The sequence below is a fragment of the Equus caballus genome, chromosome 3 (genome assembly GCF_041296265.1).
Source record: "Equus caballus isolate H_3958 breed thoroughbred chromosome 3, TB-T2T, whole genome shotgun sequence".
Lineage (NCBI taxonomy): Eukaryota > Metazoa > Chordata > Mammalia > Perissodactyla > Equidae > Equus > Equus caballus.
The window spans coordinates 40,114,818-40,142,101 of record NC_091686.1 but is presented as its reverse complement, the minus strand read 5'-3'; the positions used below and the strand labels follow the sequence as shown (position 1 = coordinate 40,142,101).

General features: G+C 48.0%; 1 protein-coding gene and 1 pseudogene across 1 annotated transcript; one reads left to right on the top strand and one right to left on the bottom strand.

Moving 5' to 3' along the window:
• Positions 1-2,451: 2,451 nt before the first annotated feature.
• On the bottom strand, positions 2,452-19,628 carry LOC138923678 (lon protease homolog 2, peroxisomal-like; annotated as a pseudogene).
• Positions 19,627-26,282, top strand: LOC106781177 (ral guanine nucleotide dissociation stimulator). The gene is made up of 8 exons (XM_070264116.1): positions 19,627-19,751; positions 21,392-21,499; positions 22,164-22,354; positions 22,501-22,805; positions 23,582-23,797; positions 24,164-24,267; positions 24,778-24,847; positions 26,054-26,282. Exons 1-8 carry the CDS (start codon positions 19,627-19,629, stop codon positions 26,168-26,170), a joined length of 1,236 nt encoding a protein of 411 aa, XP_070120217.1. The 3' UTR covers positions 26,171-26,282.
• Positions 26,283-27,284: the final 1,002 nt, after the last annotated feature.

The window sequence follows — 27,284 nt, the reverse complement described above, 5'->3', positions numbered from 1 at the left end:
TTTGTAGATGATTATGTCATAAGGAGGCAACTCTTAAAAGGGATTAATGTTGTTGTAAATGAGATGCCAGAAAGCTCCCTTACCCCTTCCACCATGTGAGGACACAAGACTATGGTCATCGATGAACCCTCACCAGACATCAGATCTGCAGGACCTGATCTTGTAGTTTTAGCACCCAAAACCGTGAGAAGTAAAATTTTGTTATTTAAGCCACCCAGTCTGCGAATTCTTGTTATAGCAGCTGAATGGACTTACACCAAGGAAAGCATCCTTTGACAGGTTGGAAAAGATCACAGCCCCCAGTACAAGGTAGACGTGCAGACAGGGAAACTGTGGAATGCAGAAATTCTGCAATGTCAACAATTTGCTGCTTTGGGGCCTACTGTAGAAACAGTTCAGAGCTGGGAATGTCTGGGTCATAAGGAGAAGGTCTCTCTGATCGCTCACCAGGGGAAGCTGGTGATAACGGCCCCAAATATGCCGGGACACTACACAAGTTCTTTCCTATGCTAAGGAAGGAGAACTCACCACAAACCTGAAAACTATTCAGTGTATACTCCAGCACAGCTCCAAATGCAAATCTTATCTATGGTCTTGTTTCACTCTTCCTCAAAGCTTCTCTGAAGAACCAAAGATTCCCTCAAGTTTTGAGGGGAGGGTGAATGCAGGGTGGTAAGCATCTTATATAAGCTTCTCTCCCATAATCAACTTAAAAACTAGTCTCAGAAACACACCCAAACAGAGACAGTGGAGAAGGCAGACCCTAACCCCCCACACAGGCTCTCTGACCTCATGTAGCAGCTTAACATCTGGTTGTCCTGGCCTCTCTCACATCACAGGACAAAGATAGTATGATAACAAGCAGGAGACACTGCTTCAAAGTCCATTCTGCAGACTACAACTCTGTCTTCCTTATAATCTGGCTATGAAATCAACTAAGGCATAATGGGAAGTGGGGGAGAAAGGTGATACATAGGTGGGGGGATTTTCCTGTTGTTGGATCTTTGAAAGCCAGCTGTTCCAGTCTGGTTCAAACTCGCTATAAGCACAGTATTCAGTCAGCAACCATAGCCACCTGCACAATCTTCTGGGCCACCCCTTGCCAGACCCCTTCCCTCCCATCCCCCAGGGACTTAGTGGAGGGCTCTCCCTTTTCCATACAAACGTGGCCCTCCTGGCTCAAGAAGTAATTGACTGTGCCCCTCTTCCATGAAAGAATGAATTGTACGCAGCAACTGCTCAGCCTTCTCTTGAAGGGTATAAAAACACCACAGAGGACAAGTGAAGGAAACAGAGGAAGGTGTGAACTGTATGTGACTCCTTATGACAGACCTGCTTCCCCTTGGCTGGCGAACTCTCCTATATGTGCTCCATTTAAAAATGATGTGATATTAAACATGGCAAATCACAGAGAATCAATGTGAAAACTAATGCCAACAGTTAAAACATCCAATGACGTAGCAGGATGTCAAACTAACGTGCAAAAGTCAGTAGCTTTCATGTAGCAAACAGCAGCCACAGCATATAATAGATGAGTAGACTTGATTTACAATAGAAATAAGGAAAGATAAACTAAAAAAGGTTACCAAGAAATGACCTGGACCTCTATGCAGAAAAGTACAAAATAACCTATAAATGCATAACAAACACAGAGACAAGATGGTCCTCTCTGCTAAGTTCAACCATAAAACCTGGACAATCATAAAAGAAGAAATTTAGTGAGAACTCTGAAAGGTGGTAAGAAGAAGGCAAACTGACTTGGGACTTCAGGACTGGAGGAACAACACAGTGACAGGGTGTCTTACTCCCCAACTTTAGAAGGAGACCCAGATTCAGTAATCTCAGATCCTGATCTGCCAACAGAACTCAGCCCAGGTAGGCTTGTCCTCCTCCAGATGCAATGAGTCTTAGGAATTGTTCCAAATTAGCACAGCAACACTCCCAAGGGGGTCTTTGGAAAGTGTCACTAACAAAGGAAACAAAGAGAAGATTCTCCTTCCCTGTCACCCATGAGACTTTCCTCCTTCCCCTGGAGGTACCAAGCCTGCTGGGCAGCAGCAAGAGGGACTTTGCCCACTGGAGGGGACAAAATGACTTCCTCCTAGGTTTTTAGGTTCTGTGGCTGCTCTGAAGATTAAGTTTGCGTGAGACAAATTAACAAAAGAAAATAAATTGATTACACAGTAATTTAACAATGGCTTGAATTTCATAAAATATAAGACTCAAGAAGGTAGCCAGATGATTCAGATTTTTTCAATTTTTACCAATTTATTAAATTAATGTTTCTCTAATAAACACTAACTGCCACTTGAGTGAGGTTCATAATCATTCTTGTGATTGTGTTCACAAATTAGAGACAGTTTACTTACCCCTACTGCTGTGAATAAAATCAATTTTGTCAGTGCTGTTGGCACGTCATAACTGAAAATTCTGTAAAGTTGAGATTTGGGCCTACAAAACACTATTTAAGAGAGCAGGTAGGTCTTGACAGTAAAGACAGCATCAAAAGCTTCATCCAGGCAGTTTGCTGTGACAAAACTTCAATGCTATTGTACGTCACCTGGGATTTCTTCAAGGTCTTTTTCATTCCTCTGAGAAATGATGATTCACTTCTATCCTGCTCTGTGTGCTGCCAGCACTTTTTCCTTAATTCACTGGAAGATCAAGACCCCTCTGAAATTTCTCCAGTCATAACTACATTTGAATGTAAAAGCAGCCCACTAAAAGGTGAGGCAAGACAAGTCACTGTGATAACTCCAGCATGGGGTCTATCTTTTGTGACAGCTCCAGCTGGAAAATGCACATGGATGTCTGTGTTGTTAAGATCAAAACTTCCAGAAGCACAGGGCAGATGGTATTTCTTGGCATTGCTGCAGAGCCTGCTAATAGCAAGATGGGCAGACTCTTCTCATGATATCCCCTAGCTGAGCAGTTAGAGTTAAATGACCTTCACCATCCATTCAACTTGCCTCCACAAATATGACTTCTCCACCTAAGGGAGTCCAAGCCAAACTTATTGCCATTCCTGGTTGACTCAAATGCCCATTTTATATATCTGGAGCCCAAAGATGTCTTTTGGAGCATAGAAATCAATCAAAATTGGCGTTTCAGGTGGTAGGGCCAAGTAACTGCTGTCATTGATAGATTCAGATTTTGCGTCTTCTAAGATGTTTTCTCTGTAAATTTCTTTCTCATTCACATCAAAATGGTCCAACTTGACTTCCTTATATTGTTCTTTTCCCACCTTCACAGCAACAGCTGGGCAAATGGCCCCAAACCAGCTATCCAGAGAATGACCCCCTGCCTCTCTGGTACACCTGGTGAAGATATGAAGAGGAGTAACCTGAGAGATCTGAATCTGCTGAGGACTCAGCCCATGTTGTTCCAGTTGCTTTGGGATCAATTGCTTGCTGGCAATCTATCTTCTCTTGTGTATACCCTGGCACCTGAATGTCCTCATCTGTCCAAGAGGACAGGTGGAGTAGTAGCAGTCGTATTGGCGATAGTTATTAAAATAACTTGGGAGAGGTTAAAGCCCACATTTAGAGAATGATTTGTGAAGCTATGGTTTTGTTCATGATCCAATACCTCAAGCAGAGCTGCTGCAGGATCACTTGGACACAATTTTTTCCAATTTGTCAACCTCATCTAATAGAAACACCAGATTGTTAACCTCAATGGTCTTCAAGTCATTGATTGTATGACCAGGTATACTGCCAACATAGGTGTGCCTGTGTCCTCAAATGTCAGACTATTCACGTTCTCATCCAAATACAATCTTGTGGAAATTTCGATCTAGAGTCTTGGCCACAGACTTTCCCACATTGTTTTGCCAACTCTAGGAGGGTCAGCAAAGCAAAGAATGGGCCCTTCAGATTGGTTTTCAGCTGTTTGACAGCCTAATATTCCAAAATTCTGTCCTTCAATTTTTCAAGGCAAAATGCTTGTTATTCAGAAGAATTTAGGCTTCTTGAATGTCTGGATGGTCAGTTGTACTTTTGTTCCAGAAAGTTCCACCATAAATTCTAAATAATTTCTAATCTGAACATATTCTGGCATTGCTTGCAGCATCTTTTTAGTCTTTTTCTCTTTTTGACACAGACCTAATGGGCTTCTTCTGACATATTGGATGCTCACTTTTTTTCTAGCATGACAATATCATAATTATCTTCTTCCTCATGTTCGTCTTTTAAAGTACCTAGGATGCGGGCCAGCCCGGTGGTGTAGCAGTTAAGTGCCCACGTTCCACTTCAGCAGCACAGGGTTTGCAGGTTCGGATCCTGGGCATCGCTTGGCAAGCCGTGTTGTGGTAGGCATGCCACATATAAAGTGGAGGAAGATGAGCACGAAGCTTGGCTCAGGGCCAGTCTTCCTCAGCAAAAAGAGGACGATTGGTAGCAGATGTTAGCTCATGACTAATCTTCCTCAAAAAAATAAAAAATAAAAAATAAAGTACCTAGGATGTGTGAAATCATATTGAGGCATATTCATATAATGCATTTATTATCATCCTTCTTGCTTTTTCTGTTTTATTATTATTATTATTATTATTATTATATTTTTAGGAAGATTAGCCCTCATTAACATCTGCCACCAATCCTCCTCTTTTCGCTGAGGATGGCTGGCCTTGTGCTAACATCCATGCCCATCTTCCTCTACTTTATATGTGGGACTCCTGCCACAGCATGGCTTGATGAGTGGTGCGTAGCTCTGCACCCAGGATCTGAACTGGTGAACCTTGGGCCACTGAAGGAGAACATGCAAACCTAACCACTGTGCCACCAGGCTGGCCCCAAGTTTTCTGTTTTTTTAAAGCAATTTCAATTCTTGCTTTTGTTTCACCAGCAGTGGTATCATCATCTTGGACAGTTCCTCCAGAGTCACAGTATCTAGAATTTGGAACATTTTTGTTGCTTGTTTGGATAAGTGATGTCAGAATGTCTAGTAAATCTTCCCTAGGAGAACTGTCTAAAAGACATCTCAATTTAGCAACTGCAGGGACATGTATATTCAACATTTCAATCAATAGTAGTTCATTTTTGTAGAACTCTTCTGATAATTCTCCTAGCTTCTCTTTAGTTTAGTTTAGTGTTGAAAAATTCCTCAAGGCAGCCCAACAGTTCCACTTTAACGACAGGATATGACTTATCTTTTAAATCCGTACCATCTGCAAACAGCACAGGCGTGTGGTCAACAAAAGTGAGTGGGAATTGGGCTGGGTACTGCCCACAATCTGAATCATCAGTGCAGATGCCCCAATCCTGTGCAGTGGTGGCAGATCCTGAGTATTGCTGGCCAGGTAGGTCATGCTGGGGATGAGACTTAGGATGGTGCTCTGCAGCCCTCGAGCAGGCATCTCCACACCAGCTGCCAGTTGCAAGTCCAGTCCACACTGGGTGCACATGGGGGAGCTTGGAAGCAGGAAGCCATCTGGGTGAACAGCAGCAGGAAGTGGCTGAAGAAAAATTATGGGAAGATGAGGGGAGAAAATGTATAATAAATAAAGCTTGCCTTGTTGTGCAGAAAAATCTCTCAGTTAAAAAAATTCTCTAGGGGTTGGCCTGGTGGTTCACTGGTTAAGTGTGCACGTTCCACTTCGGTGGCATGGGGTTCCCCAGTTCTGATCCCAGGTGCAGACAGGGCACTACTTGGCACGCCATGCTGTGGCAGGTGTCCCACATATAAAGCAGAGGAAGATGGGCGTGGATGCTAGCTCAGGGCCAGTCTTCCTCAGCAAAAAGAGGAGGATTGGCAGCAGTTAGCTCAGGGCTAATCTTCCTCAAAAAAAAAAATCTCTAGGGGCTGGCCTGGTGGCACACGGGTTAAATTCACACATTCTTCTTTGATGGCCTGGGGTTCACCAGTTCAGATCCCAGGTGCGGACCTACACAACACTTATCGAGCCATGCTGTGGCAGGCATCCCACGTATAAAGTAGAGGAGGATGAGCATGGATGTTAGCTCAGGGCCAATCTTTTTAAGCAAAAAGAGGAGGGTTGGTGGGGAATGTTAGCTCAGGGCTAATCTTCCTCAAAAAAAAAAGTCTCTAAGAGTCATTCTCTTTCTGGTGCAGATGCTTTTACTAATGGAAATTTCCTTTATAAACATAAATTTCCTTTCCAAAGAGGAAGTCTATCCTTCATTTAAAGCAGTCAAGGTGGAGATCAAGAGTTTTTCCTGCATCTGCTGGCTCTCGATTGCTTTTGGCTCAAAATAATTTGTATGTCAAAGTACCATACTTTGGGCATCTTCAGCATTCCTTCAAGAAGAACCAACTTGTTCTTGGAAGTCTCTGTCTCCTCCCCAACCCAGATGCACTCAAGATGTTAGGGGCCAACAACAAACAGGGTTCTGCCTCAAGAAGTTTTGGGGAAGCCTCTTCACCCTCAAAGGCCTGAAACACACTAGAGGGATAGATCACTGCAGGTTCTTCAGCCATTGAAAATAACATAAACAGCTCCATTCTCATAAATTTAACAACTTGAAAACAAGGAACAATTTACCAAAAATTTCAAACTAACAAAACACAACCAAGATGATGGTATTTTCCTTGATCGGGTGCTGCTAGCCAAGCTTTTTGCCACAAAACTCAAGACTTGGATTCATGCAACACACCTGAAGAAAGCACAAACCCTGGGGGGAACTGTACATCATTTGGTGACTTAAAAATAAAGATTTCTCCAAATGGAAGCAGACAGTATCTGATGCGAAGGTTTCCAAAGTGTCTGGACCAGGTCTCTTGGAAGTTTGTCTGCCAAACCTTTGAGGATGACATGACACTTCAGATCATCTCCAATGCCTATGATCTTGATAACATGCAAACTTCAGGTAAAAAGTGCCAGAGAGTTCTCCCTCCTCTCACTCCGTGTTCCTCAAATGTGGCCACAATAGGTTTCCAATCTGTGTGTTTTTCCTCCAACCTGGGACATGACTCCCAGAGAAGGTCCTTCCTGGCATCGAGGAACGAGAGGCTACTGAAAGTGGAAAAATCTGACTGCAGATCAACAGTGCTTTCAGAGAAAGATCGCAATCAAAATGGGGACATGTGAAAGTTAATAAACGGAAACGTAGTTGAAATAGTGTTGGAAGGCTAATAGAGGGAGTTCTCATGCCCTATGTCAAAAGCGCAGTGAAACAGGAAGAATAAAGACTTTCTCTTCCTGACCAGTCAGAAACTAAGCCAAGGACAGACTGTCACAACTCTGCCGATGAAAAGCCACTGCCCTCAAGACTGTGTCCAATAGCCCCCACAGTTTTCCCCACTCTGAGATAAAAGAGCTTCTCCTCTCTTCCTTGCTGGGTGCTCCTGCATGGCTTGCCATGGTTGCTCACTCCAAATGGCTATTCTTTGCTAATCCCAGATAAACCAATTTTTGCCAGAGAAATAACTGGCTGTCTATTTGTTTAAGGGCAAGACTTGTTAATAAGCAAGAGATGTAGAGGAAACATTTGATAAAATCCAACTCCTGTTTGTCATAAAATTTTCTAGCAAGTTTGAAATAGATGGAAACTACTTTCACTTGTTGAAGGTCATCTACAGAAAATGCACAGTTGACATCATGCTTAACAGGGAAAGACTAAATGATTCTCCCCATAATAAGGAACAAGGAAAGCAATACCACTTTCACTATTCTTATTCAACAAAATACTGAAGCTTCTGGCAATAACAGAAGTAAAGGAAATAAAAGCCATAGAGTTTAGAAAGGGAAAAATATAACCATTCCTAGTTTCATTGTTGTCTGTGTACAAAAACTCTGGGAATCTACAAAAAAAAAAAAAAATCAGAACTAATACATGAGTACAAAAAGTTCACCAAGTACAAGATCAACACACAAAAGACAATTTTATTTCTACAACTAATGATGAACCTGCAGATGATAAACTTGAAAATGCTGTATTATTTAAAACCACTCCGAAGAACATGAAATATTCAGGCATATATTCAAGAACATGTGTACAGGATCTGATGCTGAAAATTATAAAATACCGATTACGGTAATTAAAGAAGATGCAAATAAATTGAGAGACTTACTATTGTCAAAGACAAATGCAGCAGAAATTAGTTAAAGTGGTGAAAGCAGATTTTATTCAGTAACGGCTCACAGAAGCTGAGCTGCGCTCAGATTTGTACGGAGGTGAATTTAGAATTTTAAAGAGGGAATGAAGGAGCAGGGTTCAGGGGCTCAGTAGAGTCAAAGAAGTGAAAAAGTACAAAGGTTGGTCAGTGTAACTGTGATTAGACCCACTGTGTTTGTTACTTTGCAGTTATCAAAGTTAGGATTCTATCCTCATTCAGAAGTTGAGAGAAAGAGTTTCTATCTGTCTTAATGATCGTATTTCAAAGGAGTGGCTCTTGGGTCCTTTAGAGAATTGTGAGAGATACATATCGACAGTTGTAAGCCCTCTTTAGTAAATACTCTAAGAAGGGGGATCAGAGGCCTATAATTGGGTGTTGACTAAAATAAATAGAAAATTTTTCTGTCAGCTTTGAGCTCTCAGGAAGGCATTTTAATGGTGGGCTGGAGTTATTCCGGTTACACAGCCTTGTGCTGCTAGAAGCCACGCCAGAGTTTGGTTGAGTCTCCTCCTGCTGAGGGGGTTTGGAAGGAGTTGTTATGTGCTGAGAATTCTGCAGTCCTCACCATGTTACTGGATAGAATAATGAGTACAGGTCTCAATTATCCCCAAATTGATCTAAAGGTCTAATCTTATTCTAATAAAAATTCCACCACAGTTTGTAGACAGAGACACCTTTTTCTAAAATTTATATAGAAAGGCACATAGCTGAGAGTAGCTAAAACAATCATGACAGGAATAATAATGAGGCAGTAAACACTTTAACAATATTTAGTATTGCCTTGTAGATAGTGTAATCACTGCATCATCATTTTCATTGTAGAACAGCTACATAAATCAATGGAATAGAGTAGAGAATCCAGAAATGGGCCACAGAGTTATACCCTAGTGATCTCTGACACCAAGAGTGAACCTTAATGTAAATTATGGACTTTGAGTGATAATGGTGTGCCTATGTATGTTCATCAATTGTGAAAAGTATACTACTCTGATGAGGGGTATTGACAACAGAAAGGTTATGCATATGTGGGGGCAGGGACTACATGAGAACACTGTATATTTCATTAAATTTTGCTGTAAACGTAAAACTGCTCTAAAAAATAACATCCGTTTATATTTTAACAGGCAATACAAGAATACCTTGTGGTGATAAAACTAGTCATTATTTTAGCTGTGATGGATACACAAACTTGCACATCTGATAAAATTGTACAGAACTAAATACACAGGAGCAAATTAGTACAAGTAAAACTGGAGAAATCTGAATAAGATAGTGGATTGTATCAATGCCAACAAGCTGGCTGTGGTATCGTCCTATAGTTTTGCAGAATGTTATCATTGTAAGGAACTGGGTAAACTTTTTGAGTTATTCCTTACAACAGTGTGGAATCTACAATGATCTCACTATAAATTTCAATTAAAAATAGTTGGCAAATGGAAAGTCAGTCTATGTTCTAAGTTAGGAAGTTTCATTAAATGGTCAGTCCCATTACTTTATAAATTGAATATAATGCCAATAAAAATTTTAACGAGCTTTTCTGTTGAGTTAGATAAATGATCCTACATGGAAAAAATAAACGCATAAGCTAAGCTAGGAAAATATGGACCAGGAAGAACTATGAGGGAGGAACTACTCTATCACACATTAAAAATATTGCAGAGACTGTAATGCAACAGGAGAGTATTGTTGCATGTACAAGAAGAGGAGAGAAGGGAAAGGGAGGGGAGGGGGTGGCAGAGGTCAGGGGAGTGGGGGAGGGGTGGCCTGATTGGAAGTTGTTGACATGGGGAAGCTGGAGGTCACTAAGTAGAAGGCAGGCATCCTATGCGATGGTTTAGGGAGCATATGTGGCTTTCTCTGGCGGTCCTGTGTTGAAAGCAGAACAAAAGTTTTGGAAACTGGCAGTTACTGACCAAGTGCTGACTATTCTGTGCTGAATGCTGCAGGGGCTGTGACTTGGCTTCTTGGGATGTTTGCTCCCCACGTTGGGGGTCAGAGTTATACTGTCATATGTGATCTGGCCTTTGTCCATTTGTATATTCAGTCTCAAAATAACAGTCGGTGCACAAATTCATCAGTTAGCTCGTCATTAAAAAATCGTCTCTTGGAAAGTTAAACCTTCGAAAGTTAAAAAGATGAAAGACGCCAAATAAGTTTTATAGATGAATAGGAAGAAATTGAATAAGAATCTCAAAATTATCCTTCAACAGATTAGGGTGTCATGAAACAGGTTTCTCAATCTTAAAGTCCTATATTAACATTATTTTCTAAAAAAGAAATTTGGCAAAATGAATTAAAGGACTTAAAACATCCTTAGCGTTGACTTCATGTTACACTTCTAGTAATTTACAATCAGGAAGTAATTCTGAATAGCAATACGTTTTATCTCCTAAATTGATTTTTTGTGTAAATTATTAATTAAAAAAAGAAAAAAAAGAAATCAAATCTCCAGCAGTGAAGTATATTTACTTGAGAATATATCATGCAAACTATGTTTCAGTAGAGTGTCATTTTTATTATCAGCATAGGAGAAAAGATGAGTTATGGAAGGGATTCTGCTCATGCTCAGTTATTTCCTTTACTTAACATTAAATCTTGAATAAAGTATAATGTCAAGCTGACTCATTTACTCCTTCATTTTAAAAGCTGAAGACTATTTCCTTGGTTTTTAAATAATGAGGTGTAAAGAAGGGGGTGAGGTGTTGAAAATAACTTCCACTGAGATTGACAGTAGCAACTGCTCTTGATTTTTTTTGAGAGTTGTGGGGTCACCCATCAAAGCAGGAATGCTATTTATGTTCAGAAATTAACAATCTGAATTTTATTAGAAATTTTGATTTTTATACATCCTCAAAAAGTAAACTTAGGAATTTATTTTAATTTTTATCTCTGTTGAGGTATGAGTAATAGACAAAAAATGCACACGTTTTCTATATGTGTATTGATTAGTTTGGACATATGCATACACCCATCATATCATCACCACAACCAAGTGCTGAACACATCCATGACCTCCAAAACTTTCCTTGTGATTTTTGTGTGTTTTTTTAAGCTTAGGAATTTCATGGATTTTAACCTTATGCTCAGATAAAAGAGGGAGAAGATGAGGTGTACATTGTTTCATTGTGGTACCTTAAGACGTAGACTTTCAACATACACATGACTTCTGAAAAGCAATATTTATTACTCTCAATGAAATATTTTCTTCTATTTCCTTCAAATATATGGCCTTCTTATTCTACCCCCCACCCACTTCCTTTTTGAGTAGGGACTCAGGAGAAATTTCCAATGGTGCAAACAAACAGGGTCCAAGGGGTGGCTGCCCCTCAGCCCTGCAGGCTTTTCCCCTGTGAGAAGCGCCCACTTTGCACGTGTGTGAGCCAGTGTGGAACAGGACAGAGTATGTCTGCAGACTGGTTCAGCCTGCTAAGCCCCTTTGCTGCTTCTAACCTATGGCCACGAAAAAGGCTAAATGGAGGGAAATTAAACTTTGATGTGTTGATGATTGAAAAGGAAAGTGCCTTGCTCTCTAAGGGATAAAGTCATTTGGAGGAAAATCAAATAACTATCATAGTTATTTTTTCCTGTCTTATTTTTCCACTGAAGCCACTAGATATTTCAATCTTTCTGACTTCCTAACAGAATCCAGTAGTACTTTCCTTTTCTAAGGCCAATGAACTGTTATGTAAGGGGCTTCTATTGCTTTTTCCAAACCCTCCTGGGATTCTGTTTATCTACTGTTTGTTTTTCACCCCCTGCTTTTCAGATTGCTTTGTTCACTGTCCTTGTAAAGTAAATGTGGCTCATTAAAATAACCAGCATTAATATGTATCTCTTTCACTGCATTTTATCTAATAAATATGCTGAAGATTTTCTGTATTCTGCATGTGAATCCTTTGTTGAATATTGGAACTGGGACAATCTCTTCGCATCCTGTGACTTGCAAATTCCCTCTTGTAATGTGTCCGATGATGAACCGAAAGCCTAAATTTTAATGAATCCCAGTTTACTGATATTTCTTTTATGGAGTGTGTGTGTGTGTGTGTGTGTCTTCTTTGAGAAGTTTTTTCTACCCTGTGGTCCCGAGGATGTTTTCTTATGTTGTCTTCTAGAAGTTTCATTATTTTACCTTTCCCCTTTAGGTCAAAGTGTCCAGGAATTGAGTTTTGTGTATTGTGAGGGTAGGGCTCAAGGTTTCTTTTACATCCATATGCTCATCTCTACGAGTAATAACAGGTAGCACTGGGAGAGGTGGACACAAGCCTGGGAGTTAGGGGTCCTGTATTCTCAGACTTACCCTCCCTTTAAAGCACCCTCTGAACTTGGGCAGGTGACGTTACCAGTTCTCCCTCCTCTCAGACTCCTTCCTTCCTTTCTTCCTTCTATCCTTCATTCCTCCCTCCCTCCCTCCCTCCATTCTTTCCTGCCTTCCTTCCTTCCATCTATCCACCCGAGCATCTGTCCAGGTATCAATCTGTCCAACTGTCCTCCTGCCTGTTCGCCTGTTTGTCCTTCTTCTCTCCTTCCATCCTCTTTCCTCCCATCTCTCCAACTTCTCTTCCTTGTCTTTGTTCTTCCTGCTTTCCCTGTGACCATCCATTTGTCTGCTCTTCCTCTGTCCATCCAGGTATCCCCTCTATCTGTGCCTCTACCTATCTCTTTGTTGCGTCTCTCTCTTCTTCAAGCACACTGTCTCTCTTGGGTTCATCTCACTCACAGGCTCGAACATCCCTCTACTCACACAATCCCTCCTTCTGTCACTCACATTTATGGCTCACCTGTGAATGGTTGTCCTGGGACAGCCACTGTTGGAGTGCAGATGAGCCTGTGGGGCTTCACCCACTGTGTGGGGTCTCTGTGTCTCCCAGACGACAGCCCTTTCCACAGCTCCTGAGCTGGGCAGCATGTTCCTGCCTACTTCCTCATTGCTTGAGCAACCAGAAGCCACCACAGGCCTAGGGGGCCCCTCTTCCTTCCCCAGAGGAGCTCTCCAACCCCACACCTCAACTGACCAATTCTTACTGGGCAGCTGGGAAGCCGAGGTGTGCAATTCTGCTTTGAGGGAAAGCATGCTGATCACAAGGATTGTACCAATATTTCAATCTGATGCAGCCCTCAGAGATCCCCTGGTCTTGTGAAAGTCACAGAAAATTCTAATACAAGGTGGGATGTTTTGAGGAGAAGCACCTGGCATCCTTTGGGTGGGAAGGGCTCTCTGGAGGAAGTTTTGCCCAATTGGGGTCTTTAAGAAGGAGTAGGAGTTATATAGGTAAATAAGGTGTGGAGCGTGTTCCTGGGAGAGGAAATTGCATGAGCAATGGCCCTGTAGGCAAAAACAGCATAGTGTATGGGAGAATTGACAGGAATTTGGTTTGCCTGAAGCACAAAGCCCAACTCAGAGTGAATGCATCAATGAGGCTGAAGAGTCAGCAGGAGCCAGATGTGCAAGGGCTTTGAGTGCCAGGTCAAGAAGTTTGAACTTAACCCTGAAGGCCTTAGGGAGCCATGGGTGATGCTAGAGCAGGAGTGTTCTAGTGAGATCTTCATTTCAGAAAAATGCTTCTAATGTTCAAGGCAGAGAACATCCTTTAGACAATGCATCCAGTGAGCATGTTAGGGTGTTGGTTCCGGTGAGAAAAGATAAGACCTACCTGGGACGTGAATGAACAGAAGGAATGCATTGAGGAGCAATCTGTAAGTGCAATTGGTGTTACTGGCAGGTGAGGGAGGAGGAGCTGAGAGATATGCTGGCTTCAACTTGGATGAGCACAGCATTGGGTGGTGGTTCCACTGGGAGCAAAGGCAACAGATGATACTGAGTTCAGGACTCTGATCTGGTCTCAGGCCAGCTCTCATGGATGGCTGTCTCTCTCCCTCTCTTCTTGCAGCCAAGGGGCACGACCTGAAGGCCCTCACACTCAACTCCACCATCTCCAACATCCAGTATTTGACAGACATGAGCAAGGGCTCAGCCACATTGAACTCCACTGAGAGAGTCCTGCAGCACCTGATGAGACCCTGGTGCCAGCAGCTCCTGGTAGGATGAGTCCCAGCCAGCCGCTCCCCACCTGCTGTCTCTCCTGCTCGTCCTCCTACTGCCTCCTCCCCTGCTTGGATCCTTGTTCAAGAAGAGCAGCCTGGGCCCCTTGTCTTGGGCTGTAGACTGATCTCCCTCAGGGAAGTCCCTTTTCTGAGCATTTGAGAGTCATGAACACTTTTGGTGACCACCCCAGTTTTCACTCTTCCCACTGACTGCCAATTTGCTCCTCCCTCCCTCTGGTCCCCATTATCAGAGGATTCAGGACATCTCTCTAGAGTCCCCACATTCCTCTCTCCCCAGGCCTGCGGACGATGGGGCAGCCACCAGCGTGGAAGCTGTCTGCACCTACCACCCTGACCCCATGGCTCGTGATGGAGAGTATGACGGAGACACCAGGTGACAGCAGCATTCCTGGGAGCTTAACCAGCTGACTCACCGTGTCACCCCGAGGGGCCTCTACTCCCTGCTCAGGGACAGCCTTTTTGTCAGTGGTGAGTGTTCATGCTGAGCTGGATTGACAGTGATCGTTACTTATGCCTGTTCTGCTTTATTTCCTCTCTAACAAGTCAGCCCAGGTTCTGATTTGGGGGACACAGAAACTGAATATGTAGAAAATTAAATTTGCAAATGAAGACTGTGCTGTAAATGGATTTTTAGATCCCAATAAAAAAAATGTGAACTATCTCACTATTAATTTTTATATAGATTGCCTGGACAAATGGTAATATCTTGGTTATAATGGGTTTAAATATACCATTAAAATTAGTTTCACCTGTTTATTTTTACTTTTTTAATTGTGAGTATTTTAAAAAAGTTAAATTTCATAAGATAGAGTGTGAAATTCTACTGTTGGACAGCACTGTTCCAGACGTGAAAATAAAGCCCAGAGAAAGTAGTTAGGGACAACTTTTCCAGGGAAAGGAGTCAATCTGACCCACGTGGCAAGATGCAGAAAACAGTCTCACACACACATACATACACACACACACACTTAGAAAGTAAGACCAATATCATCATAGAGTTGAACCACTACTTCTCAAGTAGCAAGAGGTTGCAGTCCTACATTGTTCTAAGTGGACGAACCTCAGGAAAGGATTCAGAAGTCAAGAAAATTTACCAATCAGGAAGATCTAAAACCAGAGAGTAAAGGTCAGGATCTTTTGTGAAGTTCCCAGCGGTGGATTCTGTTAGAGACTCAATACGTTAGTGAGAACTTTGCAAGAAGGGTTGTTACAGAACTCACCTATCCTTTCCTATGTAAAAACACACAAGTTTTGTAAAGAATACTAGCTCCTTCCAATCAACGAAAAGATGGTAGAACACAAATATCCCCCTTGTAAATCACTCCTGGATTAGTGAGCCAGTCAGGGAACAGATGACAGTGGATTGAACTGGACCTCATTAGGCTGATTCTGACTTCATGACCATCCTGTGGATTGTCTCATGCCAGGACCTCTAAAACATGCTGCCCCCACCACTCTTTTGCCACCAAGGTCCACCAACGAGACCTTGCTGACAAATGCCCTGGCTGGGCCCCTTCTGACCACACCTGGAGGACTCTCCCCAAATCCTACTCCATCACGGCGCTCTTCCACCAGCCACTGGCCAGGGTGGCATTTCCTCCAAGGCTGACACTCTGTGTGCCCAGCTCTGGGAATGACACGTCTCCCTCAAGTGAAGAAAAGGATCTGAGTTCAGAGCCTGTGGGCTGCAGCCATTAGGACAAGGCCTGGGGTTTGCTGCCAGAGAGAAGAGAACCTGCGGTGGGTGTGGGTCCCAGGGTTCAAGAAGCCCCCGTGATTCCTGGATACAATCCCAGAAGATGATGCAGGACAGAGGAGGGATGCTTGGGTGTGATTGTGCTTGGGAATGTCCATAGGGAGGCGGATGTGCCATTGGTAATGCCTTCAACAGTGTTGTTCATTCATCGATTCATCCTGTCTCAGGGAGTTCTGTCTACATCCTTCCAGCCCCTAGTCTCCTGTCTGGAGCAAACAGATAGCGTCAGAGGAACATTTACATTTCATTTATAATGTATGCGTACAGGGCATGCAATGTGCTGGATGTTGCAAGTGTTTTGAAACATTAACTCCTTTAGCACTCTCCATATCCTCACAAATTAGGTACGCTTATCCTTCTTGCCAACAACAGATGAAGAAACTGAGGCACCAATGAGGTAAGTACTTTGCCCTTTACCAATATCTAGGAAGTGATTGAGCTGGAATTTGAACATAAGATGTTGGCTCCATATTCCCTTCTCTTAATCATGTTCTTTGCTCTCTAAGACTTCACACCATGAAGACGATGGCTCAGCGTATCCATTTTCTTGTTACACCCAGTAGCCCCACTCTTTGATCTCTGTCTGAAAAAGATGCTATTTGCATCAAAACTCTTGCACATACACAACCAAAATGACTTCTCCCCATATCCCATGTCCTGGAAAATACATAGAGAACATTTCAAAACATTTCTTGCCCAGGCTGGGAGTGCTTCTGGGAAATCCCACTGTTCCTGTAAGAAGCCAAGGGCAGGCTGGGAGCTGTGTCTCAGGGGAAAGGTGAGCTCAGGAGTTACTATGGGGTTACAAAATGGATGGGGGGCCTCAGCAGGAATTGACTTCAGGATCTGGTGGTGTTTCAAGCTGGGTGCTAATTTTCAGGCTTTGGTTGTAGGGGCTGGTGCCGCATTCCAGGGAGATGGGAGTCTTCCTGTGTTCTTGGGGAAACCAGACCCTTGAAAGCAAGGGAATGAGAGTTTTCTTTCACAATGGACTTGGGAGGGGAAACATTCAGCCCAGAAGAGACAGCCATGATCCTGATGAAACCGGAAGAGTCTACCTCCTCATCCACCAATCAGAAAGCCCTCCTTCATGGACTCACTTTATCCAGATGAGACCAAGAAGGAGGACATCATGAGATGCCCTTGCAGGTGGGAGACCTGTGACAGTGGAGCCTGTGCCTGGTAGGCTCTGAAAGGCATCATAGGGGTGACATTTGCTGTGAGCAGGGTGCCAGATGAGAGGCACGCCTGCCTGTGTCTGGGAACAGTTTGAGCGTCAGGGAGAAGGCACCACTGGCGCAGAGGCTCACAGGAAGAAGTGGGTCTGACCAGACAATGTCAGAAAGATGGCAGTGTAGCTAGAAGGAGCCTGAGAAGAGAGAGGAGGGTAGACGGGGACAGGCAGGGCCAGAGGGGAGGAACTGGCAGACTGTGCTTTTCCCGTCGCTCTCTGATGACACTGCTCTAAGACATTGCACCTAGAAAATACAAATCCTTAACATCTCACAAATTCTGTGTGCCAGGAATGGGGCACAGCTTAGCTGGGTGCCTCTGCCTCAATGTCTCTGTGAAGCAGGGGCTGCGGCTCTATTACGGCTCGACTCGTGGAAGGTTTGCTCCCAAGTTCACTCACATGCATGTTGACGGGGTTTGTTTGGACTGAAAGTCTGAGTTCCTGCGTGTCTGTTGGCCGATCATTCCCTCCATTCTCTCCTATGGAGCATCTTCATAGGACAACTGAAAACATGCACACTTGCTCCCCCAGTTCCAGAGATATAAGAACTGGAGAGAGAGAGAGATGGAAACAGAAGGAGAGAAAGAGGGAGGGGACTAAAGCCAATGAGTAAGAAGGAATGGCCAGGCTTTTTGTTCTTAACCCTGGGTTGCAGGCCATCCCATCACCTTGGCTGCATTCTATTCAGAAGGCAGTTCCTGACCACTTGTGGTTCCACAAGGACGTGCACAGCAGAAGGCAGTGAGCACTGGGAGCCATGGTGGAGGCTGCCCACCACATAGGCCGACACGAGGCACTTGGGTCTGATTCTAAGTCAAACAGGAGACCATGCAAGGTTTCATGCCAGTGAATGGAAATATCTGAATTTCCCCTAATTTCCACCTCTTAAAGGTGCAGAGCTGGAAATGAGGTGACATTTGCTGTGAGCAGAGTGAAAGATGAGAGGCATGCCTGCCTGTGTCTGGGAACAGTTTGAGTGTCAGGGAGAAGGCACCACTGGTGCAGAGACTCACAGGAAGAAGTGAGTGTGACCAGAGAAGGGCAGAAAGGTGGGGGTGTGGCGAGAAGGAGCCTGAGAAGGGAGCAGAGGGCAGATGGGGGCACGGCAGGGACGGGTGGTGGGAACTGGTAGGCTGTGCTTTTTGCCATCGCTCTCTGACGACATTGCTCCAAGAGCTTGCGCCCAAAAAGTACAAATCCTTAACATCTCACAAATTCTGTGTGCCAGGAAGGGGGCACAGCTTGGCTGGGTGCTTCTGCCTCAACGTCTCTCTGAAGCAGGGGCTGAAAATCTGAGATCCTGCCTGTCTGTTGGCCGATCATTCCCTCTATGCAGACCTGGAAAAGAGGCCCAGAGGGGCAGTGACTTTCTCAAGGTCACACAGCTGGAACCCAGGCCTGTTTTGAGGGGTACTCCACACTACATTTCACCCCCTCTTGTCATTCTTTCATCTCTAAGTGTGTGCATCAGACACATGCAAACCAGACCACAGGTGTTGTCGCTATTGTCTCTTCTACACCTGAGGACGTCCTGAGGGAGCTATTTCCGGCATCGTCCCCATCGTGCAGGTTGGGTGATTGAGGAGCCCCTGGGAGGCACAATGGCGTTTCCAGGACACAGAGCTTGTAGGAAAAAAGAGGTTGGAACTCAGCTGCATGTCCTCAAGCTGGAACCCTGGTTCCATCTCAAGGTCCTGTGTGGGGCACTGTGATGGGTATTTGTGTGCAGTCATGGAGATGACATGGGCAAGGAGGGTGAGCAGCCAAGATCCCAGAGGGGTTTTGGGTGGGTGTGATTGAAGAAGGGGCCAAGGTATGGGAACTCAGAGGAAGTGACCTCACTTCCTTGGAGACAGACCCCAACAGAACTTAGCACACTGGTCTCCAGGCGCCCACATTCTAGACATAGCATCCTATCGAGCTCACTTGAGTGGAGACGTTCAAGAGAACAGCATGTTTTCCTGTTGTCTCCCGAGTTGTGGAGGCTCTGGCTTCAGGAAAGCCAAGACAAAGAGCCTTTTCAGTCACTATAGACACTGGCTTGGCCCTCACCTGCACGGCGTCTGGTCATTTGTCAGGATGAGCTCTGAGGTAACACAGGGCCGGCCATCGGGGTTAGGTCAAAACTGGATGCCACCCCCACACCTCTTTGAGCCTACTTGTGTGTCGGAGGGGAGTGAGTGAGGGACGGCGGGGCTGAGTGGGGAGCACCCTGGGTAGGAGCTGTTTGCTCAGGGTTGGAAGCCTGGCAGTGTGTCATGTTCCCAGCCTAGGTGGTGGCTAGCAGGATGGGAGAGTGGGTGCTGGGAACCAAGCTCCTCTACCCATAGGTTAGTCCCGAGCCATCCGGGTGTCATCTCATTCCCTCCCTGGCTGGAGGTCTATGCAAATGCTGCTCGGTACCTGATCTGTGCTGGGGTTTACTCCTGTGGCCAAGTCGAGGCAGGCCCCTGAGACCTCCCGGTCCGCCTCTTGGGCACTGTATTTGCAGAGCTGCATGCAGGAGGTGGTCGAAGAGCTGGCAGATGGCTTCGGGTACTCCATCTCCCTGAACAGGGACCAGCTGCACCGCATCATCATCAATAACCAGGGCTGCTCTGAGATGAGAGTGGGCACGGAGGGGTCTTCCCACCCAGGCCCCTGAGATGACCAGGGCAGGCCCAGAATCCAACCTCAAACTGCCGTTCTCCTGGGACCCTAAAAGAGCTGTCCCCCATGAGTGTCCCACAGTCCCATTCCCAAAGGAATCTGGACTTCCGCTTCTCCCTACCAGCTGCATAGGAGGATAGGAGGGCACTAGTTGCATTTTCCTAGGAAGATTAGAGAAAACGTTGATGTCATTGTCACTTCCCAATAGGCCCTGAGTATCTTTGAATTTTGCCTTTTTTGGAAAATGGAACCTCGATAATGAGGGTCTCCAAACTTCCTTTAATGTAAGAGAGATAACCATCAGCGTGTTTTGGAAGTCAAAGGGATTCTCAGAACGTGTCACTGCCCTGTACACTGTTTCCAGACCTGGGATGGGTGAGGTGGCCACATAACATTTCCCTCCGGGTCAGGGTCCGATGAAGCCTCAGGAAGTAAGAGGGGATGTCCCTCAGCCCCCAGTTTGGGCGGTTCTCAGTTCTGACCCACAGGACCTAGAGAAGCCACTTGGCATGCCTAAGCCTCTGTTCTCCTCTCTAGAGAGGGGTGTCTGTTGAGGACTCACTGGGCTGGTGCTCTGCACAGAGGGAGCTCTGTTGTCCCTCAGCGAGCAAATGGCCTTGAGGGAGCTCAATGTTTAATCCTTCACCCGCCCAAATTCCGATTGTACTTTGAAAGCCCAGAGCCTTGCTGAGTGTGGGAACCCCTGTCTCTCCTGTCGCACACGTCTGGGAGGGGCTAGGAGTTCCTGGGTCAGCTGCAGACCTTGATAATGCTGGTGGTTTGCAGTGGTGGCCCTGACCCTGTGTCCTCCTCATCCCGACAAGAGTGAAGATGAGTCCACTCTGTCTGTCACTGAGGCCTGCAGGATGCGTGCCCTCCAGGCAGGCATGATGCAGAGGCTCTCAGAGTCTGTGCTGCCAGCCTTCCCCAGCAGAGTCCTCTGCAGTGTCATCACCTCCCTCTGCAGCTACTCAGCCTCCAGCACAGCCCACTAGGTGCTGGACCAGCTGTTTCCCAGGTGACTGCCCGCCTCCTCCTCAGCACGGTGGTGACTCTGCCCACTGCCAGCTGTGTGTCTTGCCTTGGGAATTTCACCACATCTCTCTGAGCCTGAGTTGGCTCCTCTGAAACGTGGAGTGGGAGAGGATGAACTTGCTAGGCTTCTCCCAGGGATGAATGGGCTCAGCCATCCAGGTGCTTCCCTGGTGCCCGGCTCTGCAGAGAGGGCCCTGGGTCATGCTGTGGTTGCTGGTGTTGATTATTTCTCTGCTCCCTATGAAAAGTAGTCTTCCTCTCCCTTCACTGGCTTGTGTCTTTTTGAGTTTGGAAAAACACCTGGAGAGCACCCTGTCAAGGAGTTTGAGATGCCATCCAGCGGGTCCTGGTGCTTGTCCTTGGTGTAGCCATTTAGGTATTTCTGGGGCCCCAGAGGGGCCCCAGGCCTACTCAGACACCTGGGGTGGATCTGGTTGGAGTTCATTTAACAATGTCTATGAAGGACATACTGTGCGCAGGGCATCTGGATACACTAAGTGTCACTCAATAAATGAAGCAGAGAGCCTCCCTGGGGCTCCCCTCTAATCTGAGTCAGTCACACTTGACATCATTCCTAGGTCCCATCTACCCACCATCCTGGGCGATGCCCTCATCCCCTTTTGGACACATGGAGGCAGCTTGGCCCATTGTGTGCGGGATGCTGGAGGACAGCACCACCTCCCAAAGTGAGCGGTCTTTGAGTGCAGATGGAGGGCCTCATTTCTCTAGCAAACAGGGTGAGGGGAGAGGATGGAGGCTGTGGCTGGCGCAGGCCTGGGAGAACTCTGCATCTCACCCATCTTGTGATTCCCATGGGAAGGCTGAGTTCTGGTGGCTTCCACTCCAGCAGGACTGGACTCAAAGAGAGCTATCTATGGGTCCCAGGCCCCCTGAGAACCGGTTGGGAGGCCGGGCTGAGTTGCCTCCTAGAGACCCAATCCCAGCAGAGTCCCAGCTCCTTGTGCCTCCCTTTCTCCACATCCACCCCTTGTGAGCACCACCAGCAGGTCCATAGTAGGAGGTGCGTGAGCAAGCTGCTCACAGATCTGCTGGAGTCTTCATTCAAGTGGCCCACATACATGGAGGGCTTGGGTGGGCTGTGTCCAGACCCTTGGGGAGGAGAGTGTCGGTGGGAACAAGAGACTCTCACAGACTCTGTGTTCAGCCTGCTGGATGAGCAGGACTGCCACAGCCAGGTCAGGCAGCCAGGGCTCAGGGCTGGGTTGGGCCCCTCCTCTGGAGGGGGAGGGTCTGGCACAGGGGCGCAGATGCTAACAAGAGTGCCTTGGGAGGTCGGTGTTTAAGGAAAGGCCAGGCCACTGACTCTCTGGCCCATCTGCCTCCCCGCAGTGCTATCTGTTTCCTGCTGGGAACCTGGCTGGGCCAAGGGCAGGATTGCAGGGAGCCCCTGCGGTTTCCATGCTGGACCCTGCAGCTGGCCACTCTGCAAGTCAGCTTTGATGGCTCACATGTGGAGGGCCAAGCCTACCTTCTGCCAGGCCACCTGGAGCACCTCAAGGCCACTGAGGCCAAACAGAAAGGTGAGGGGACTGGAGTCTGGGAAGACTGTCTGTGTTGAGGTTCATGGGCTAGAGTTCCCTTAAAGGCAGTGGAGTCCGTCCTGTCTTTGGAAAGGCACAGAAACTGTCAGGTGTGTGGGTGAAACTTTCTCCTTATCCTGCTCCAGAGCCAGCTCCAAAGCTCCTGCCACATCCAGAGCCAGAGCCAGAGCCAGAACCAGCTCCTGGGCTAGAGCCATCTCCAGCTCCAGCCCCACAACCTGTGGCAGAGCTGGAGCCAGCGTCACCTGCATCGGACCCTACAGGGCTGGAGGAAGGGGCACCATTAACTTCAGCCCCAGTGCCAGCTCCTGAACTAAAGTCCACTGGACCCTGGGCTGTGACCACCGAAAACCAGCTGAGGGAGGAGAAGTCGAACATCTTGGACTTCCCTCCCTGGCTGGTGGCAGAGCAGCTGACAAGCATGGAGGCGGTGAGCAGCGGGGCTTGCAGGGAAGGGGGGCCCTGCCTTCCTGTGCCATGAGGTGCCCCAAACCTGCCATTCCCTGATCCAAAATATGATGATCTGGGTCCACATTCCTGCCCCTGCCCCTTACCAACTCTGCGACTTGGGCACTTTCTTAACCCCAAGCGCTCGCTGTCCCCACGTGCACAGCAGAGCCGGACACTAAGGGCACCTGCTGCACGGGGTGGCTGTGCCGATGAACGAGGTGGAACAGAGAGGAAGTTGGGCAGGGTCTGGCCCTTTGGTGCAGGAGGGAGCTCACAGAAGTGCTGCCAGGTCCTTGGGCCGATCACGCGTGTGCCCAGGGGGCCTTCAAATCCTCAGCACACATCAGGCATGTGATGTGTACTGACTCCAGCGGAGACAATCACATAAAGCCGGTGCTTCTCCCTGCCTCTCGGGGGAATGTGCATGGGAATGGGGAGTGGGACCCGAAGGGGACTGCGATGGGTGGAAGATGTCCCTTGGGGTGGGCCGGTGAGGGCTGTGTTCTGGAGCTTGGAGGAAGTGAGATGGGGCTGGGAGCAAATGCCCTCCCTTCTGCACAGCACTGTGTCCCGGGTCATCTTGTGCTGACACCTTCAGTGGACACAGACAAACCCCAGGGAATCCCACACACCTCAGAGATCACATCCTCTGCTTCCTGAGCTCCCGCTCTGTCCTCAACCTGCCTGGGACTGTGGGGGACCATGGATGCCGAGCTGGGGTGAGGCAGTACTGGCAACACTCTGAATCTTCCTCAGGAGCTGTTCAAGAATTTGGTGCCTGCCCACTGCCTGGGCTCCATCTGGTCCCAGCGAGACAGCAGGGACCACAAGTACCTGGCACCCACCATCCGTGACACTGTGGCACACATGAACACCTTGGCCAACAGTGTCATCGCTACGTGCCTCGGGGCCCTGGGCATGACAGTGCAGGACAGGGCCAGGGTGGTGGAGCTGTGGATTCATGTGGCCGAGGTAAGTCATGGGAGGCCCATGGAGGCCCTGTCTGGAATCATGGGAATTGCCTCTTGTTTCTCAGCTGTCGATATTGAAGTCTGTGGTCTGAATCCCTGCACTGGTCCTAGACACTCCTGACAGGGCCACACTGACCTTGACTTGAGGTCCTGGTGGTGGCAAGCTCACTTCCTTCCTGTGCTCCTTCCTTGTGTTCAGCTAAAAATCCTTGTGCCTGGCAGTGTTACTCCTCAGGTCCCAGGTGTGCCCTCCCTGGGTTTCCTGGGCATCTGTCTCATCCAGGACAGGAGAAGTCCATGAGGGGACAGAATCCAGAGCTGGAGAGCTCCAGCCCCCACTCACAGCTCAATCTCTTCCCTTCCCCAGGGGTGCCTAGGCCTCAGAAATTTCTCATCGTTCCACATGATCCTTTCTGCTCTGCAGAGCCCTGCCATTAAGCATCTCAAAGACACCTGGGGACAAGTATCCAGGTGGGTAGGCTGCTCTCCATCCAAGCACCACGAGGGGGAGGTGGACCTGGCAGCCGGCATTGGGTCGCCATGGCCCCCGCAGTCAGCTGAGACCACCTGGGAGACAGTGAATGCCTGGAACACGGACTGATCCAGTTCCTGGGTCTCTGAGCCTCTCAGGGCCCTTAGGCCAGTGGTTCTGCCCAGGAACTCATTTCCTTCAATATCAGATCCTGACTTGAGCCCAGTTGGAGATTCTCAAGTGTTTCCTTTGCAGCAACAGAAATCTCCATCCAACTGAAACCAAGAGTGTTCAAAACAGATCTGTGTGGTAGATATGGGAATGGAGGCCCCAGGTGGCAACAGGAGAGGCCCCTCCCCAGTCCCATGGGGACCTCGGGGCTCAGAGCAACCCAGTGAAATCCCTCATCCAGGCCCCAGGCTGTTTGGGTCTTCTGGGATCTAAAACAAATGGGATTTGCCCTTCAACCATCCCATAGTCTTTCTTTCTTTCTTTCCCCACTCCCCCAGGGAGAGATCCTACACCTTTAAGAAGTGGTGCAGGGGAGAGCAGCACGTGAGCAAGAGACTGTTCCTGAAGGTAACCTGGGGCTGGAGATCTGGGAGGAGGGGTGTGCGAGGGGGCCGGGAACATCCTGAGGGCATCCTAGGAACTGAGGCTATGGTAAGGCCATCCTGGGGTTCAGAGACCCCTGTCGGTGGGGCAGGAAGGAGATGCCGCAGGGCCACCACCAACACCCTCTGCCCTCTCCCTCCATGTCTCAGTTTGGCTATTGTTGGGACACACTCTGGGAGTGCAGAGGTCAGGACCGTGGTCAGTGGTGGGGCAGGGCGAGGGGTGAAGGCAGCGGGGACAGGGACTCTGGCTGGGACGGAGAGTGGCCTCTCCTCAGTGGGTCCTTGAGCAAGTCTCTGCCCCTCTGTGGGCCTCGGTCTCCTCCTCTGGGAAATGGAGGGAGATGACGTGGTGCAGGCCTCACGGTGGGGTGATACCGTCCAAGGGATGACAGGAATGGGAGGAGATTTGTGCTGGCTCCTCCTCGAGAGCTGAGGGGAGAGCAGTGATGACAGTCAGATGACAGGAAGTCCTAGGAGAGCGCTGGAGGCAGGTGGAGTTCTTCTCACTCTTTCCTGATGAGGAAAGAGGCTCAGGGAGGCCTGGGCAGGCCCAAGGTCACACAAGAGTGAGTCCTGGAGCCAGGACTGGTCTAGAATCAGAGCACTCTGGCGGTGGAAACAGCATAGGCAGCAGGGGACGGGAACCTGATGGCCAGGGTCTGAGGTGAGGGGCCTTGGGGGACATGTGGAAGGGAGAAGGACCTCTCTGACCCTGTCCTTAGCACTGACAGGAGGCGACCTCCGTGTTGGCCACTGCACAGAGGGCCCGCCATGGAGCCCAGGAGAGGTGGCGGCAGCAGGTGAGGGTGCCTGTGGTGGAGGTGCCCTGGAGTCAGAGGAGAGGTGGCTCCCCCTCCCAGCTGGAGGCCTCCCTCAGGAGAGGGGCCTTCCTCCTCCAGGGCGTCTCCTATAGCCACAGATCCTGAAGTGCCTGCATTGGCAGTGAGCAGGGGGAGGCCTGGAAGGGCACATGACTGGTGGGGTTTGGTGCTCCTGGAGGGGAGGGCAGGAGGGGATTGTGGATGTTGGGGTGTCCCGAGGATCCTAGGCTGCTGTGTATGGGAGTGTGGGGTGGGCAGGAGGCTCAGGTGAGGGGTTTCAGAGGAGGGTTCATGGGGGTACCTGAGATTGGGAGCTCATCACCATGCCCATCCCAATGGCTGCACAGGGTGTCGTCCCCTCCCTGGTGACATTCTTCAGTTCCCTTGAGCTGCTGGACGCTACGATGGAGGATTATGTGGCAGTGAGTGAGCCCGGAGGTGGGTCCAGGGGTTCAGGCTCCTGAGGGTGGGGAGGAGAGAGTCCTTCCCTGAGCCCTGAGCTGTCTGCATTTGGCAAAGATCCTCTCAGCAGTGCCTCCAGCCTCCTGTGGCAGCCGAGGCATCAGGCCCAACACAGTGATGAGTGATGCAGGCTCCGCGTAAGTCACCGTCCATGTTCCCTGGGCTGTTGAGGCCCTGAGCTGCAGGAGGTTGTGTCTGAGCTGGACTCAGTCCCTCCCTCTAGCCCTGCTGATGTGGAGAGAGAAGTTGGGCCCCTCTGAGTCAGGAAGCACATCACTTTCTGAGCTTTTCCTTCCTGCCTGAGGTCTCCGTCTCCCTGTGTGTCATCAGAGAGGGTTGGGTCACGAGGTCGCTGGCGTTAGCTCCTCTGTGCCCCCCATCACAAAGCCCTGTTTCGTGCACACTTCCTGACTCCCTGGGATGTACCTGTCACCCCACTGCAGAGGTCCCCACCTCTCCAACAGTACCCCCCACAGTTCACCTGTTCCTCACACAGTCCCTGCCCCATAGAGGCGGACACACTCTCCTACCTGCAGAGGATCAAAGCACCCAGTCTATGCAGGCTGACAAGTAGCCTGAGGGCTTGCTCTTGTGTAGGGCAGTTCCCTAGGGCAGGCTGCCTGCCCTGGCTGATCTGGATTATTTCTGTGCTCTAGTTGGTTTGGCCGACCCCCGGACTGTCGGGCAGAGGAAGAACTTCAATGCTGTCTGCCAGCACCTGTCAGCATGCCTGTACTAGGTCACAAGAATGGCCACCACCAATGTCTGTCTCTGGAGACGTCTCACCTCTCACAGAGACACACCCAGAGCCTACCAGGTGAGTCTCTTTTCACCAAAGGACTGCACAGCTTTCCTTTTGGTGATTTTAGGTTTCTCTCTGATATGGCTGAATTTGTGCCTGGGCCCTTTAAGACCCGGTGTTTTCCTGCTTTCATCTGATAGCTTTTCTAGGGGTATTACCCCATTGCAGTTAATAGGCAGCCGAGCCAAATAGTAGGGCACTCATCTCAGTTGTGCTGAGTCTGAAGCATGCTTATGGCAGTAACAGGCCTCTGCTCAGGTCCCCACTTCTCCAGGGAGGGCTGTGTACCTTAGGGTGGCTCCTGCCCTACTGGC

Excerpts from the sequence above, each read along its gene's own strand:
- LOC106781177 (XM_070264116.1), top strand. The coding sequence starts at position 19,627 with ATGCAGGAGGTGGTCGAAGAGCTGGCAGATGGCTTCGGGTACTCCATC. Across the intron at positions 22,806-23,581 it reads AGCTGACAAGCATGGAGGCG|GAGCTGTTCAAGAATTTGGT; the intron begins GTGAGCAGCGGG and ends AATCTTCCTCAG. Across the intron at positions 24,268-24,777 it reads ACCTGGGGACAAGTATCCAG|GGAGAGATCCTACACCTTTA; the intron begins GTGGGTAGGCTG and ends CCACTCCCCCAG.